General features: G+C 33.1%; 2 protein-coding genes across 21 annotated transcripts; one reads left to right on the top strand and one right to left on the bottom strand.

The window, feature by feature from the left end:
- Positions 1-3,344: 3,344 nt before the first annotated feature.
- Positions 3,345-11,747, top strand: LOC8281316 (DNA mismatch repair protein MLH3). Of its 17 annotated transcripts, none has more exons than XR_003079448.2 (26): positions 3,347-3,709; positions 3,798-3,849; positions 3,980-4,027; positions 4,466-4,620; positions 4,732-4,789; positions 4,912-4,969; positions 5,089-5,181; positions 5,262-5,424; positions 5,518-5,533; positions 5,631-5,851; positions 6,567-6,636; positions 6,730-6,786; positions 6,962-7,075; positions 7,257-8,447; positions 8,523-8,589; positions 8,672-8,781; positions 9,282-9,355; positions 9,483-9,680; positions 9,940-9,984; positions 10,057-10,110; positions 10,214-10,317; positions 10,567-10,615; positions 10,800-10,859; positions 10,971-11,036; positions 11,156-11,241; positions 11,366-11,451. XR_003079448.2 is itself a non-coding variant. In XM_048373827.1 (26 exons), exons 1-26 carry the CDS (start codon positions 3,584-3,586, stop codon positions 11,537-11,539), a joined length of 3,408 nt encoding a protein of 1,135 aa, XP_048229784.1. In that variant the 5' UTR covers positions 3,352-3,583; the 3' UTR covers positions 11,540-11,747. The 17 variants fall into 17 exon arrangements, 11 of the variants coding, with proteins under 11 accessions (XP_048229784.1, XP_015576356.2, XP_015576354.2 ...); XM_048373827.1 differs by having other exon boundaries at positions 3,352-3,709; positions 4,912-4,956; positions 5,357-5,424; positions 10,964-11,036; positions 11,366-11,747; XM_015720870.3 differs by having other exon boundaries at positions 3,352-3,709; positions 5,089-5,180; positions 5,357-5,424; positions 10,964-11,036; positions 11,366-11,747.
- A 1,133-nt stretch (positions 11,748-12,880) lies between these two features.
- On the bottom strand, positions 12,881-15,597 carry LOC8281315 (WUSCHEL-related homeobox 13). 4 transcript variants are annotated; one of them, XM_015720849.3, is made up of 4 exons: positions 15,153-15,597; positions 13,860-14,294; positions 13,484-13,583; positions 13,058-13,199 (listed from the first exon to the last, which is right to left on the bottom strand). In XM_015720849.3, the coding sequence occupies exons 1-3, from the start codon at positions 15,394-15,396 to the stop codon at positions 13,510-13,512; spliced, it is 753 nt and encodes a 250-aa protein (XP_015576335.1). In that variant the 5' UTR covers positions 15,397-15,597; the 3' UTR covers positions 13,058-13,199; positions 13,484-13,509. The 4 variants fall into 4 exon arrangements, with proteins under 4 accessions (XP_015576337.1, XP_002521723.1, XP_015576335.1 ...); XM_015720850.3 differs by having other exon boundaries at positions 13,878-14,294; XM_015720851.3 differs by lacking the exon at positions 13,484-13,583 and having other exon boundaries at positions 12,881-13,199; positions 13,878-14,294; positions 15,153-15,595.
- Positions 15,598-17,435: the final 1,838 nt, after the last annotated feature.

Here is a 17,435-nt window from a genome sequence, read left to right as displayed (position 1 = left end):
GAAGCAACAGATGCTTCTACTTCATGCACAATCTCTCCTAAAAACATATACAAATTAGCATCAATTTTTTCTCCTTTCATAATTATAAGCGCTCCTCGGCTAATCTTCATAATTCCTTTCTGAACTTTGATGATGCAATTAAGATCATCCAGTTGTCCCAGAGATAACAAATTCTTCTTCAGACCTTCCACATGTCGAACTCCTTAAATAGTGCGGACTGTACCGTCGTGCATCTTCAACCTGATGATTCCAATGCCTATGATTTTTAAGGCATTATCTTCACAACTATACACAGATCCTCCTAAGATAGGTTCATAATGATGGAACCATTCTCTTCGAGAGGTCATGTGATAAGTTGCTCCTGAGTCAAGAAGCCATACATCAGCAAATCTCTTCCTGCTCTCAGTTGATATTGCTTCTTCACAGCACAATACATTCCCATCATCCGAAGTGCATGCCACATTCCCGTGAGGATTGGAATTCTTCAGACTCCAACAATCCTTCTTTAGGTGACCTTTCTTACCACAATTGTAGCATTTATAATTCTTCTTACTTTTTGATTTTGATCTACCATGATTGTGACTCCCATTTGGACCACGTTCTGTTGATCTCCCTCTCATCACCATCAAGGCTTCCACCTATTGTGAACCTGCCTGCTTGTCTTTCTTGTTCCTTCGCCGATTTTCTTCTTCAAGAATAAATACCGCTATATCATCAAAGACTAGAATTTCGGGAACAACATTATTTGTCAAACTCATGATGAGTTGATCATATGAATCAGGTAGACTTTGGAGTAGAAGTTCTGCACGTTCTTGTGACTCTATTTTATAGCCCAAAAATGTGAGTTGAGAAAATAGAGTATTCAAAACATTAAGGTGCTCTATCACTGAAGTAGATTCTGACATTCTTAATGTGTAAAGTTTTCTCTTAAGAAATTTTTTGTTATGTAATGACTTGGCTTCGTACAGTCTAGTGAGGTGGTCCCAAATCTCCTTTGTCGTTTTCTTTTCTTCTATACTGGACAAGATCCCATCTGCAAGTGCCAGATAAAGGTTTGCAATAGCATTCCCATCCATCTCGTTCCACTTATTATCATCTGTGAGTGTTGTCGGTCGTTCACTGATAGCCGCAAGACAAATTGTCTTTTCTCAATACAGCCTTTACCTTTAATTTCCACAGTGAGAAATTACTCCCTTTGAACTTTTCAATCTCAAATTTTGTCGCCATTGCTTTTATCACAAACGGTGCCTTTTAGCTTGTAAAATGAATGGCAGTAATGAACACAACTCACTAGGTAAGTTCCCAGGAAAGACTGGAGGGTCACAAGCGGACCTCTTAAATACCAATCTCCTTAGACAGAACCTTCCTTAAATTGTAAGTATTCTTACTACTCCACACAAGTTCATTTGCACCAAAGAAACCTCAAAATCCTTTTCTGATGTGAAAGATCAGACTAAGCTGCAACCACAGAATTTTAAGGAATTTCTTGACAACCAAGCTCTGATACCAATTGTAGAAAAATATGAACCTGATAGAGCAAAATCTTAACTAATAATTTGAGAAAATAAAGGTAAAGGAAAAATAAAATACACCAATAGAATATACAGATTTACGTGAAAAACCCCTAAACAAATTAGGGTAAAAACCACAGGCAAGAATAGAAAAATTTCACTATAAGAAAATAATAGGAGTTACAATCTCTCTATTTATAAAGGAAAAAACATTAAAATTCTCTCTTTATAATAGGAGAAAAATGATTGCTTAACTCTCTAATATTTTTCTCTTATTTTTGGAATGAATGAATAACAAAGTGAGGCCTCTATTATATAGGCTTGGAAGGTACCTCAAGATTGTTAACTTAGCAATGTGGGAAAAATACTCCTCAAAATTAATAACTTAGCAATGTGGGAGAGATACAAATCCCTAAATATTAACAACCCGTACACTTTTCTTTTTAAAAAAAAAAAAAAAATTCACAAAATTTGATATTTAAATATCACAATATTCGCCTATTAACTCTTTAAAGTTATTTTTTTTTGCAATTTACGGTCTCACAATTAAAGTTTAAAGAGAAAAATTATAAAATTTAAATTATTTTGACTCTTAAGTAACGTAGGATGTAGTATTATTATACACAAATTCTCTTAACTCTTAGTTAATGTGATTATATCAATATTTGTATGTAAGGTGTTAAAAAATTTATAATATATATTAGATTTTGAGACATAAAAGCTTTCGATATATATAATTATATTTTGATATATAAAATTTTTATTTTATAATTAGTATTTATTTTTGATATATAAAATTTAAATTTATATAAAATTTTATTATATTTCTATTAATTTATTAAGCATTTTAGAAAAGAAAAAACCTTCTTTAATAAGTGCCACATTCTGCATACGTAACCATATTTTAACTTATAGAATTTTTATTTTAATATTGATATTTATTTTTGATATATAAAATTAAATTTATATATAATATTATTTTTTTATAATATTTATTAAATATTTTAAAAAGAAAAGAGAATTTTTTCAAAGCGCTATATTTTATATTTTTAATTAAATAAAAACCTTAATATTAGAGAATAATATTTTAATTATATTTTTAGTATTATATTAACTAAAAAGACTAATTCTTAAATAATCTGTTGATTCTAATTTTAGAAAATATATTTTTATTAACTAAAATTTTCTAATCATAGAAAAATTCTAATTTCAAAAAATAATAATATTAATTATTTTCATGATATTATTTTATATATTTACTGAAAGGAAATTTATAAATATTTTAAAATAAATTTTATATTATTACATTAACTAAAAGCTTAAAATGATTAAAAATATTTAAAAAATAATATGATTTATAATTATTTTCTAAAATTTTATAAATAATTAAAAATTATATATAAATTTATTTATTTTATATTATTTGTAATTAAAACAATTACAACAGTTATACAATGTATGAGTAATTAAATTTAATTGTAAATTTTAATTTTTATAATAATATTATGTGCAAGTTTCTTTTTAATTTTTAATTATTATAGGACATTTTTGCAAAGAGAGGAAATGAGGGCAATATCGTAAATGTAGTACTGATACCCAGCTGCCTAATTAAATTTTCAACAGAAAACGGTTAATCTAATAATCCATAGAAGTTGGTAAACCAAATGGACAGGTAAATTTTATCACCTACGGAGGAGTCTAACGTATTTCCTCAAACCGCCCTTTTTCTCTAACGAAATATTGATTATTAACCCTACACGTGTCAGCCACTCCTTTAAGTCTAACACCTTACGTGTTACCTTATCAACGCCCATCCACTTGCGCGCTCGCACCCGACGATGGTTAAGGTTAAGGTTTAAGGTTAACACGTTACTCGCGGCGCAAGTTAGAACGTGTCAGTTCAGTTTATAGCTACCAAAACCCGCCTTTTTTTTTTTGAAGGTTTTGAAAGAGAAAGTGAAGTAAGTCTCTTCTAATTCTCCAAAACCCTAACCAAACTCGCGTTTTCAGTAAGCAAATTAGTATTCAATTGATTGGTGAAGTGCTTAAATTTAGAGCAAGTTGTCCCTAAAATGGGGACTATTAAGCGATTGCCCGAATCAGTTCGTAATTCGATGCGTTCTGGGATTATATTGTTCGACTTGACACGTGTCGTCGAGGAGCTGGTTTTTAATAGCTTGGATGCTGGTGCTTCTAAGGTAGTATTGGGCACCATTTGCCTTTTCTGAGATATTTATTATTTATTATTTATTTATTTTTTCTTAAAATTGTTTTGGCAATTTGCAGGTTTGGGTGTATGTAGGTGCTGGGACATGCTATGTTAAAGTAGTGGATGATGGTTAGTAGGGTATTGTATTTCAAATTATATATGATTTGTTTGGTTGTTGAATGTTATGAATTACGTGATGTGAAGATGAATACCGGAGAGTGAGGGGTCTGAAAGAGCGTATTATTGGCGAATTTTGCAGGATGTGGTATCTCTCGGGATGGATTGGTATTATTGGGACAAAGATACGGTAATTTCTAAGAATTCTGCAAGAGATGCGTATTGTTTTCTCTAGTATATCTTTGATTTTTATTTTATTTTATTTAACAAGAATTAACCCGAGTCTCGGTTGAAACTGTCAAGTGAATGTTGGTCCCTTTCATGAAAAGCGTGTAACATAAAGAAGAATGATATAATTGATCCATCTAGTAGGCTCTATCCAATTAAAGAAAAGGGATATGGAAAGACTGAAGCAATCCTTTTGATGTAAAAATAAAGTGGAATGATGAAACCTTGTCTCTCAAGTAAATGAAATTAGGTGCTGATTTTAATTTCTTTAAAAGGTAAACATGAAAGGCACATGCTTACTGTAAGAAACATAGAGTAATAACCTTTTTGCTATTTCTGTGAACCTTATTCTATTAGTTAGCCATGTGATAATGCTAGGGTATCTGTAATACGTGAACAGTGACATCGAAGCTTCATCATTTCGCTGATATGGATGCTGCTAATGAGAGCTTTGGCTTCCGAGGAGAAGCATTGGCTTCTATATCTGATGTCTCTTTGTTAGAAATTATAACAAAAGCTCGTGGGAGGCCAAATGGATATCGAAAAGTCCTGAAGGTCGGTGCAATTCAGCACTTCTTTTCTTTATTTCACTGCTTTCATGTTTTTTATTCTCAGGGTAAATTTCTTGTTGCTGCTCTATGTATCAAAGTAATTTAACCATTACAGGGCTCAAAATGTTTGTATTTAGGAGTAAATGATGATAGAAAAGATGTTGGCACAACAGGTAGGATGTTCTTCTAGGCAGTATTGTGTTTAGCATTCATGGATTACTTCTCTGCATATCAATCCGTTTAAAATTTATTGATTTAAACCTCTCTTGTCCAAAATTTTTATGCACTTTGGCAGTTGTGGTTCGTGATCTGTTTTACAACCAACCTGTTCGCAGAAAGTGTATGCAATCAAGGTTTTCTTTTTTGGCACTTTGCTTCTTTTTTATTTTGACAGTTGGGAGTGATGACTGAATTTAATGCTCTTCTGCTTTGCATTCACTTGATCCTTTTTTTTTTAATTCTAAATTTGAAGCCTCAAGAAGGTCTTGGACTCTGTCAAAAAATGCATACTTCGAATTGCTTTTGTGCATTCAAAGGTTTCCTTCAAAGTCATCGACATTGAAAGGTGTGTTCTGGTCGCTTTAGCAATTTGGAGTTTCTATGGTTGGTATTTATTATTTGACCTTAGCTGTTCTTCTGATGTAGTGAGGATGAGCTTCTCTATACACGTCCTTCTTCTGCATTGTCATTATTAATGAGTAGCTTTGGGATTGAGGATCTCAACTTTTTTCATGAATTAGATGTTAGCAATGGCGTATTGAAGCTTTCCGGATATATATCTGGTCCTTGCAATAGTTTGACCATCAAGGTGAAATTTATTCCAATGTAGTCACAGATCTGCTGTCTTTTTATCCTTCGTGTAGTCTTCTGTTTCTTACTGGAGGATGCTCTTCTTTTGCAGGCTTTCCAATATGTTTGTATCCTTTTGTTGTGTAACCATTATTTTTTGGGTTTTCCTTTAATGTTTTCTTTTAAGTAATGTTGTGAGTATGTTTTATACCTTGACAGCTGCAGACATCAACTCACGGTTTGTCTGCAAAGGTCCAATACATAAATTGCTAAATCACTTGGCCACTAAGTTTGAGAGTCTGGATCCTTGGAAAGCTAATAGCATACCTCAAAAAGGAAAGAGATGTAGGCCTCAAGTTTGTCCAGCATATATTCTAAATCTAAGTTGTCCTCTGGCTCTCTATGATTTAACCTTTGAGCCATCAAAGACACATGTTGAATTTAAGGTAATTCCAAATCTACCTTTACTCTGTGGGATTTGCCATATGGGTTTCTATGGTTTTAACTGCTGAAGATAGAATTCCTAATCTGAGATCCTGAAATGATTATTTATGTTCAAAACTTTCAAGGCTTTCCTTTTTGCTGAATGATTTTCCAAGGTACATTCAGGATTTATGCAAATTATTTGCCTTTTGGGGGAGCAATAGTATGCACCTGTCTCTTCCTGTAATTATCGCTTGCTTGAGCAAGAAGCAGCTCCTGTAGAACCTTTACATGGAATATGATGCTGACATTCTTCCCTAGGTCCATACAATATCTTAGTTTATGATTTAATCCAAAGGTTAATAAAATGGGCAGAACTTTTTTTGAGCATATAATTGTGCGAGAGAGTATGTTTTTTTCAATGATCAATACTGTTGAGCAGTGCATGCAAATTGCATTCAGAACTTTTGGTTTTTTGTTTATTTTTCTCCCTGCTCTGCATTTAAAATAGTAATAGTTGATTTCCCCTTATGCAATTCAGAATAAAACTTTGCTACACGTTAAATGTTCAAATGCCTGCTAAAAGTTCATCTATTGCTTTATAGTTACATAGGTATTTTAAGTTTTAAAATGCTGCTAAAAGCATAACTAGGTCCTATGGTTTGAGTTGTTACCTGGAAGTCACAATTGTTGTATGAATGTCTTTCAAGGCTGAACTTCCCACCCCACTTTTTCCAGGAATGGATACCTATACTTAATTTCATCGAGAATTCCGTTCAATACCTTTGGACGGGAAGTATGACTTATGGTATGCTCTCTCATCTGTGTATTGCTGTGCATGACTTGTATTCATCTTTTGGTTTCTGATTTTTTTTTCTTTTAACCATGTACATGTCTCTAGGGGAGTCGTTAGGTTGTGAAAATGATTTACGCAGGAAAGGTGGAATCTGGAAGGAAGGTAGTAATTATATCAACATTCATGCATATCAGCTTTCATACTTCATCGTGCTGTTAATAATAATGTATTCCATTTCTCAGAAAATGTTATTTATCTCTCATGCTTCATAATTACGAGGGAGTAATGCAGGTCCTCCCCTTTAAAGATTTCTAATTGCTAGATTTGCTTGATGCAGATTTGATAGAGAATAATGAATTTGCAAGAGATAAGCATGAGATAAAAAAACACAAGCCCTGTAATTATCTTCCTTCTCCCCAATTCAAGATGCTAGCTCAAAATGATGTAGCAGGTAAAATAACAAAAAGCTTCAACAGAAACTTTAACACAAAACTTGAGGGAAACAAGCAATATTATTTAATGAAAAATAATGTCTAAACACTGCATATTTATGGGCATAGCTGCTGCCCCATTGTGACCTCATAAGAGTGACAGCCATCTCTTCACATTTGATGCCAATTCCTTTTTGCCAGACGATTATTTCTTGGAAGATAGTACACAAAGATCCAGTGATCATGTGGAAAACCATATCTTGGACTTAGATTGGCAAAATGGCTCCATTGAACTTAGATCTCTTGAAATGGATGAATCTTCAGAGAAGGCAGTGTCAATGGATTATCATAAATTTGATGATGAACTAGAGGTTACCAAGATGAATGAAAAGCCTTTCTTACGAAGTTGCTCCTCACGAGGAAACCTGCCACTTGATGGGTCTTTGTTTTCAAGTGAGGATGGTCTTGAATTTCCAGTTGATGGCTTCAAAACCAAAAGAAGGCGTGTTTGCCCTGATGAAAATTTTGACATCCTAAAGCTTGATGGCAAAAATTACAGATTTAATATGCTTCCTGGGACTTCACAGCAGCATGCAACATCCTCTCAGAAGTTTTCTGCACATAGCTTGGCAGTTGACATGCTTGCAGATTTTGATAGTCTATCAGGAGCTTCAGCAAAGTCAATCTCATTTTGTGGGGAGCTTTGTGTTGAGGAGAAAGGTTTTGGATCTGGTTCACTGGTACATATGGATACTTCTGGCTCAAGCTGCCAGTCCCTGAATTCTGAATGGTGTTCTCTAACTTCTGAGGCCTTATTTCGGGCCTCGTCTTGGGGTATTGATCATTTCCTAGATGATAGTGGATATGAAGGGATCGACATACCGGGTAAAAATGCAAGTCACGGTCGTTTTGCAGATAATCAAGGAAGGAATGGCAGCTGTAGCCACCGTGTTAGGTCAAAGTGCTCTAACCAAGATAATCTCATCTCAAGTTGTACAAGTGCTGCTTTGGATTTTAAGGATTATGCTGATACTAGCTCTGCATTAGATTTTGATGACTGTGCTGTTACTAATAAAGATATCAACACATTTTTCTCCCAAAGATGCAATGCACATGATGTATTATCTCTAGAACATCCTAACATATCACTTCCAGAGACTGGATGTTTACCTTTACGTTTCCATTCTAGAGGTCATAAGAGTCATCATGACTATGAACTCAGAGAAAGCCATTTTAAATTTCAAGATCAGGAACAAGATAATTTTCCTAAAGAACGCTCCAGAAGAAGCCAATCAGCTCCACCATTTTACAAACACAAGAGAAGGTTTGTTTCCTTGAATCATCATTCTATGATCAAAGAGGGAAATGCTCATGATATCCATATTTCTACAGGTACTCTTAGTGAAACTGCATTCAATATCTTTGAATACTGATTTTTGTAACCTAATGCACCTGTACTCTTTGCAGAAACTGATGTTTCGAAGCATCTATATTTTCAGCCAAATTATGCAGAGGATTTAATGTTCTGCATCAGGTAGACAAATAATTTTCCCATTAAACTAGCTTGCTTGATGCCGCAGATATAACGAAATCTATTTCTTACTCTTTACTTTCAGATCCGATGTGAAGAACAGACAAGAAAGTATGATGGGCATGAAAGAAACTAAAGAAGGTGAAAGCTTGAAATACTTGCAGAATACCTGGGTCGATGATTCTCCAGTTGAAGGTAACTTGTCTTCTTAGAGAAAGAGTTATTATTGTTGCCTGTTGACGTAAGGGCCTAGCATGAATTGACATTCATTCAACTTTTAAAGAAAAGGTTGGTATATTGTAATGATGAGATTATAGAAAAGCATAGAGCTTTAGCAATTGTCTTACTGATATGTAGTTACAATGTCTTATAACTATTCATACCATCACAAACAGAATGTGGATTTTCTCTTATACTGGTCATTGATGAAGACATAGAAACCAATCTTGTCTGATCAAGTATTTACATAATATATATTCTACATAATCAATATTAATCACATACATACATAATCACCATATAATAATATATATGATCATTTCTTGATCTGTTTATGCAAATCTGTGCATGCATGTATATTTGCTATCCATAATTAAAAGCATATATGCACATATACATTATGTTCAATTGTATGAGTGTTTGTGCAGAAGTGTGTGGATGAGTAGCTTCCATTTGACACTAACTTTTCTTTTTAGGTCTACATCTGAAGGAAATTCACAAATCTACAGATTATGGATCCAAGTGGCAGAATGGCTGTCAACAAATTGCAGTTGAGTATTTTCCACCTTTGAGGTTTTCCTGTCATGTCTCTCTTCATTGAGATTTTCCTTTATGTCCTTTTTCATTGTATAGATCTAAGTCTAGCCAATGATTTAAATTCTTTTGTTCTTATGCAGAACAACAATACATCAAGCAAAATTGATTATCAGCACGATATACTTGACATCTCTTCAGGATTCTTGTATTTTGCTGGCAATTCGTTAGTACCAGAATCTTTACATAAGAATTGCCTTGAGGATGCCAAAGTTCTTCAACAAGTGGACAACAAATTCATCCCAATTGTGGCGAATGGGACACTTGCTATTATAGACCAGGTGGATTCTGTTATAGGCCGAGTCCATTTACTGTTTCTTATTTACCTTTCATGTTAGCCTTTTTTTTTTTTGTTAGTCTGGAAATTCTTAACAAGTGACTTTTTAACAAGCCATGTGTGCACCATTTTTAAATTTTTTTTTAATTTTCCTTTATGAACACACAAGTTTGATTCGCAACTCTTCATATTCACACAATCACAGAGGAAAATTCTGTGAGGTATTTGGCAGTATTAATCGCTTTGATGACCCTAATTTACAGCATGCTGCAGATGAAAGAATTCGATTAGAAGAACTCCGCCAAAAGGTAAAGAGTATTTTAAGTTCTGATTTTCATGGGTTTTATAGAAGACAACTTATGGACAACCTTAATGCTTAGGTATTATGTGGGGAGGCAAGAACAGTTACCTATCTGGATGTTGAAAAAGAGCTGGTATGCTTCTTTTTCCTCCACATTGTGTGAGTTTCTGCTATGCTTTGGTGTCAGTGGGTTCAGTCAACTTTGAGGTAACTAAGTATGAATATTATAACAACAGATCCTTCCAGAGATAGGGTATCAGCTGCTTCAAAACTATGCTGCGCAAATAAGAGATTGGGGGTGGATCTGCAATATTCAGGCTCATTCTGGAAGCTTTAAGAAGTACTGTCAATGTCTCTCTAGCGTCCAATTTATACTAATATGTAAAAGAATGAATCCTCCCATTTCATGCAGATTAAACTAAGACTCATTATTTGGTTGAATATGAACCTGGCACCTCTCTACATATTTAAGCTGTTAAAGATGCTAAATGATGACGGCCATTTCACTGGCTTTACCTCCTGATGATGCATTTATTATCTTAAAACGTTCAAGGGCTGTTCTATCTGATTTTAGCTTCTCTTCCTGTAGGAATTTGAACATTCTCCACCAGGAGCCTACTGTGGTCACTCTTCTTGCGGTGAATCATGGATTTTTTTTTCTGTTCAACTTTCACATTTCTTTTATTATTTTCCCTGCTGAAAGCATGTTGGAAGAAATCCATTCCCTTATTTCTTGGACTTTGAAATATTTAAATTTGTTTATTTGAGGTTCCACTCCTGTTGTAGCACATTTTTTAGTTATTTCATTTGAATGGCATGCAGGTGCCCTGCATTTTAGATGTTAATTTATCTGATGGAGACCTATTAGAATTCCTTCAGCAGGTAATGTCAACTTCCTGCATTTTATAATCCTCCACCCTCCTTCTTTTCTCTTCCCTTTCAAACCAAGTCGTTATCTTTGTCACTCATGTTTGTATTGCAATCAGCTTGCAGATACAGATGGTTCTTCTACAATGCCTCAATCTGTTCTTCGTGTCCTAAATTTTAAAGCATGCAGGGGTAAATGCTTCATCTTGCTGGAAACTTTTCTTTTCTTTTTTTTCTACTGCCAACATTTCTGACTTTCGAGGAAACTGTCATTTGGCGGAACCTCCTTTTCCTGTAATTTAAATATTCAGGTGCTATCATGTTTGGAGATTCTTTGCTACGGTCAGAATGCGCACTCATCGTTGAAGAGCTAAAGAAGACTTCACTTTGTTTTCAAGTAATATTCAGTTTGAGATTGTAATGATTGTCTATGTGCGCGCTTATTCTGATGAGGAAGGAAACACGGGGGTTGAAATGACAAATTCTTTTTCTCTCTGTTTTTTTTTTCTCCTTTAATGCAGTGTGCTCATGGGCGACCAACTACTGTGCCCCTTGTTGACTTGGTGGAGCTTCAAAAGCAGATAGTTAAAGTTGGGGTTCTAGATGGTGGTTCTGGTGAGTTATGGCACGGGTTACGACGACAGGAACTCAGTTTTGAACGTGCCGCACAGCGTTTACGCTCTGCTAGAAGTTAGGGTTGATGAGGAGGCCATAACTGCTTTTGCAGAAGCATTATTGCTGCCAAATTTGGATGCATCCTTTATATAGTCGTTCATTGTTAACCAGTGTTTAGCTCAATCCTAAATAATTAGCAAATTAATGGGCATACCCACTATGGTACGTGGATAATGATGATTTCATCAATTGCACATTTGCACCCAAAATCTGTTTCTTTTCTTTAAATCTCTTTATCTTTTGTTATTTTATTTTATGTTTCTTTAAATTATTTTATTTTTTCTTTTGCTTTTTCATTCTTGAGATGGGCGAGGAGGTGGGGCTTTTTTTTCTTTCTTTTTAGCTCTTTTTTCTTTAATTTATCTTGGTCATCGTCACATTGCTTCGTAATAATTACTGGTCACGATTGGGACCAACAAATTCAAAAATTCAGTTCTCTTCTAATTAGGTTTTTGTAGCTTAGTTGTTATGATCATTCAACTGCAATAATGTCGGCAGACCCCACTACTTCGTCTTGAGAAATTATGCTTTGTAATATGCTTTCACATGTCATAAACTCCACTTCTGTTTCTCATTGTTTTCTCTTTCAGTCTATTTTGTTCAAAGCCATAATATTGTCACAGTGCCATCAGTATTACCAGTCATGGATGGTACTGACCTGGTTGCCTGAATCTCTCTCTACAAATTTTACAACATTCTCTTTGATAGACAGGATCAGGAAAGTTATAATGTGTATATTCTGCAGGCCCTGTATAGCATGTATTATCCAAACCTAAAATGGCCTTTTTCCTTGTTTTTCCTGCATGAAGCCCTTTCAGAAAGTTTTAGATGTGGGAAAAAGAGCCCAAACACATCTCCACAAATTTGACTATTTTGAGCCCTTCAAGAGTTATCCTTGCATAAAATGAAGTAATGCAGTTACCAGTCCCCTCCAGGACTGTTAAATCCCTCTTCTTTGCACAATTGACTTGTTTGGAAACCTCCTCTATCCTCCAGGACTATTAAATCCCTCTTCTTTGCACAATTAACTTCTTTGGAAATCTCCTCGAGCCTTTAGACAGATTGTCATTTTATAGAATTAAAGGGTTAAAATATGCTACATTCTCTAATGTCCCAAGGAAAGGTAGAAGAGCAAAATCATGTTGAGCTCCAAACTCCAATTTGAAAATTATTGTTAGGTCCATCTGTTGCTGCAATGAAAGAACAGGATAGGAATGGACTTCACTTTGCTGCTCTAGGAAAAAGATCTTGCCCTTGCAGTAGCAAAATAAACCCTAACTGCTGCAAGTTTGTATTACTGGTTATAAGCATATTTGAAACTCATTTTTACTAATAAATCAGAAAGGTGGTAATGACAAATCTATCAAACACAAACCAATTGAGATCATAAAGCAGACTAGCAGTACAGGTGTATCCGTTCTCCAACTTACAATCATCAACAAAATTATAACCAACTCTGTTACACTGGATATGGTATAATCTCTCAGAGAGAGTCAATCATTGTTTCTCCTCGTCATTTCGAGAACACCATCTTGGGAAGCCAGGACTTCTAGTCAGGATATAGGTTCATCAAACAAATTAGCATCAACAAGATGAAGGCAGGGTAAAATAGATGTCAACCTGCCATGCCATAGTCCTCTGCTTGATCATAAAGATTATAGCTTCCTGGAGCTCCATCTCCTGCATTAATTAATTTGTAAGAAAACAATAAGAGCACCTACATTCATAATTTATGGCTGTCATGTTTCAAATCTACACAAAGTCAAAGGAACAAGCAGTGAAAGCACAAGTATCTTACTCCAACATATCAAAATTTCTGAATACTTTTACAAATAAAAAGAAAACCACCATCTAAACATAGTCTAACTGTGAGCACGAGCAGAATTACTTTGCTGACAAGTTACTACCAGGCAAGATATGGAGTAAGAGAACAGTGTAAAAGCAATATGATAAAGGCCCCTCACAAAAGGTTGAGCCTGTGTAGAACATGCTATCCGTGGCTTTGAGCAGAGAGTATATTCAATGAAAGCAGGATACTGTTGCAGAAAATCCACCTATGCCCACCTATATCAGCCAGTCATACACGAATAAAAAACTAGAATCTTTTTTCTTTAAAGTACCTTTCATTATAAGTAGAACAATATAAGAAAAACATGGATAGGAGAAAATCTAATGCATTTAAGAAACTCTCAAAATCACAAATAATTTGTTAAAGAACTTTGCAGTATGTTTCATCTATCTCCATGCCCATGTCTAGCTTATACTGATTAAGAATGTAAGGCTTATAGGCTTTATGATTAGTCTGCAAATAAAATGAATGATCCAATATAATCTACATACTTTGATTTGGTAACACACCCAAGAAATGCAGTTCAGAGCTTATCTCGGGGCTCTGGAAGCATAGATCTTCAGCCCGTGGATGGTTCTGTTGGGAGTGAAATATTTCTGGTTTTGTTTTGTTTTCATTCAGTGAGTCGACTTCTGTTTCTACTTCTGATTCAGTGTTAGATGAAGCAACCAATTGTTTTCTTTTCGATCGTGCACGCCTGTTTTGGAACCAATTGTACACATTTGTTTCAGAAATTTGTCCATGCTGGCTGAGCTCAGACGTTATCTCTTTAATTTTTTGTTTGCTTGGAGTTCCATTTCCCTGATCAAAGATGCGCTCCAGAACTTGAAGCTGCACTGGTGTTGGAGTCCACCGCTGTCTTGCAGTAATTTTATGTCCACCAGAAGTCATTAATGGATCACAGTAGAGATTTCCCAACCTACCTCCTGCAATAGTAAAAGAGGTGATTTTGTTCAGCGAAGAAGTTCTAGTCAAGTGTATCTTCTACTAAATCAAATTAGCAAAGAGTCATAATATGTTGAGATCTTTCCACATCGTTATTAATGATATAAAGCATCTAGGCACACTGCAAACTAAGATCCCTTATGTCCTTCATCTGGTTTAAAATTTTTTTATAAGTTTGAGATGACCAACTGATACTGAAACCACGTTAACTTGCTTGAAATCCTATGTAACACATGACATTTTGGTAAAATGAGGTTGGACAGATGAAAAAAGAAATAACGTGAATGGAAGACTAAGAACTCTTAAGCAAAAATCAGCCACAAAAATATGATCTAATCTTGTCTGACATGACTCAATTAGAGTGCACTCTGCACTTCAATGTTGACAGTGCAGTCCTACTACCTTCATAAGTGATAAGTTCAAATCAGAATATCATAGCAACTTGGGGTCACTTCTAGCTAAGTTGATAACAAATCCAACAAGAATTAGGACCTTTTGCCAATGTTTATGTCCCCACTTGAACCAAATTGTACAAGATACATAGGTACACTTGAAGCAGAATATCTTAATAGTAGTTAAAACAGTTACAAATTATAGGCAGATATGCAATTTGAAGAAGAGAAGGGCAGAAAGCACAAAAGTAAAGATGAAATAAAACCCTAAAAACAATCAGTAGAAAATGACAAAAAAGTACAGCAGAAAGCCATTGCATAGAACACCCATAAATATACCAATAAAAAGCTGATCGACTTTAAATTCTCCATCAGAGGGTAAAAAAAACACACAACACAAGCTTGTCATTTACCAAACATATCAGAAAGAGAGAGGGAAAGTTAGACCTGCAAGATCTTGCTGGGCAGAGAGGGTTTTATGCATCTCAACAAGCTGTTCACAAATAGTAGCATAAACAGCAATTTGCTTCCTAAGAGTTTCAAGTTGCTCATCTGTCATAACTTTAACATACAACATTCCGTTTCCATTTACATTCCCATTCCCATTAACACTGCTACCAGTGTTTATGATATTCCCATTTCTAGTTTCTCTTTGATTCTGATTTTCTTGATTGTTATTATCCCACTCCATCAATCCTTCTTCAAGAACAACAACAACTCATAACATTAACATACATAACATTAACAGCTCTCCTCTCTTTAGGTCTCTCTATCAAACAAAACAAACAGCGAATAGTAAAGAAAAAGAAAGAAAGTCAGTAATGAACAGTAAAGAATGATTGCAAAGAGAAAAGAGAAAAGAAACAGACGAAGAAAGTGAATTTTTGTGGTCTTTGGTTTGGTTAGTAAGTGCAAAAATATTTTGTTTTTTTTTTTTCTAAATATTTTATATGTTATCCTTCTCCTTGGCGTATTTTAGCATAATATGTGCATCTCGTGCATGTTTTTCGATTCATTTTCTCTGTTAACGATAAATTAGCCAACCGATAATTGTGTGAATAGATTTATTTTGTTTTATTATATTCTTTGCCATTCAAAGGGGTTAATGTATAATATTCTTTGCATCCTAAATACGACACACCGTATATTATGGCTTAGTTTGTGGCTTTAGGTCAAAGGTCTTTTTTCTTATTTTCTTGAGCTAAGTCAATGTTTATTTAAACCGGTACGAGTTAGCCTCTCTTTTTTGAAATATACTTTTCATTGTCCTACTTTAATTAGAATATATATTTTAAAAACATTTTAATTTAATTTATATATTACTTTTGGAAAAAGTAATTAATTGATTCGAAAGCAGTTTTTTAAATTTTTAAAATAATTAATTATATTTTTGCCAAAAAATTTCATTAAAATATTTCTCATTTTTCATTCTAAATTAAATTCATTTTTTAAAATTAGAATGTTAATAATATTAAAAGTACTTTAGGAAATAAATTTGAAAGAAAAGAAGAATTTTGTTTAGGCATAGATTAATTTAATGTGTAGTTTAATTAACTTAATTGTGAAAATTAAAAATGTCACTTTCATCAGTTTATGAAGTGCCACCAGGTGGATTAGAACTTGCTGAACAATTAAATAATTACTTTTCATATTAAGTGAAATCTGTTCATCATATAAAATTATATATTTATCATTATAATTATATCACATAACATAGCATATTTTATGAGGTATTGTATTTATATTAGTTAATTTTTTAATTGAATTAATTAATAATAATTATATACTAAATATTATAAATATAATAATTCTATCAAATGCAATAAATTTATAATTTTATATGGCAAATTGAAATTCTAGAAATTTCTCCTTATTTACATTATATATATATATATAATCACATATTCCTCTAAATTAACTTTTAACTAAATTAAATAAAGTTCGTTACTAAATTTTAAATATTTTATGATTATTTTTACTATGTTTTTAATTCTTTTATTAGTTTCTTATATTTTTATTTTTATATAAATTAAGAATTATTTTTTATTTTATCATTATACTTCTGTTTTTTATTTGATTGAAAACTATTATCAAAAAAAATATAAATATGAAAATTCAACCAAATAAAATAGAGATTAAGGTGCTCGAGAAAAATAAAATTAAAAAATTTTAAAGTCTAAAAATGTATTTTACCATTAAATTAAAAGTAAGTCATATATATGAGTCTTTGTACTTTTTGAATTTATTTTATTTAGTCTTTATGATGATCATATGCATTTTAATGAATTCATATACTTTTCTTTTGTTGTCTTTAATTTTTTCTATTAAGAATGTGCATATAAACATTATTAAATATGTTAGAAAAATATTTAATTTTAGTTTATTAAGTCTCTAAAATTTTATTTTGTTTTCAAATATCTTTAAATATTTTTTATTTTCTATATCTTTATATAAACATTCATTAATTTTGAGAGTCTCTTCCCAAAAAAATGCTTTAAAAATAAATGATAAATAAAAAATATAAATGAAGTAAAAAGTGAAATTAATAGAAAAAAGGATTGAAGTCAAAAAATCGAGATTGGATAAGTTGACACTCAATTAATAAAATATAATGCATTATGGGAGATGTATTCACTTAAAATATATTTTAAGTGCTGGAGTCGAGAAATTGAGATTGGATATATTTACAAACTCAATTAATAAAATCTATATTTTCAAAAAATGCATAAA

This window comes from Ricinus communis, chromosome 5 (assembly GCF_019578655.1).
Source record: "Ricinus communis isolate WT05 ecotype wild-type chromosome 5, ASM1957865v1, whole genome shotgun sequence".
Lineage (NCBI taxonomy): Eukaryota > Viridiplantae > Streptophyta > Magnoliopsida > Malpighiales > Euphorbiaceae > Ricinus > Ricinus communis.
The sequence above is the reverse complement of the archived record's forward strand: the minus strand, read 5'-3'. Positions and strand labels throughout refer to the sequence as shown.

Excerpts from the sequence above, each read along its gene's own strand:
- LOC8281316 (XM_015720868.3), top strand. The coding sequence starts at position 3,584 with ATGGGGACTATTAAGCGATTGCCCGAATCAGTTCGTAATTCGATGCGT. Across the intron at positions 5,182-5,261 it reads AAAGTCATCGACATTGAAAG|TGAGGATGAGCTTCTCTATA; the intron begins GTGTGTTCTGGT and ends CTTCTGATGTAG. Across the intron at positions 9,356-9,482 it reads ATGGCTGTCAACAAATTGCA|AACAACAATACATCAAGCAA; the intron begins GTTGAGTATTTT and ends GTTCTTATGCAG.
- LOC8281315 (XM_015720849.3), bottom strand. The coding sequence starts at position 15,396 with ATGGAGTGGGATAATAACAATCAAGAAAATCAGAATCAAAGAGAAACT. Across the intron at positions 14,295-15,152 it reads TGCCCAGCAAGATCTTGCAG|GAGGTAGGTTGGGAAATCTC; the intron begins GTCTAACTTTCC and ends TTACTATTGCAG. Across the intron at positions 13,584-13,859 it reads GGGTGTGTTACCAAATCAAA|GTGGGCATAGGTGGATTTTC; the intron begins GTATGTAGATTA and ends TGGCTGATATAG.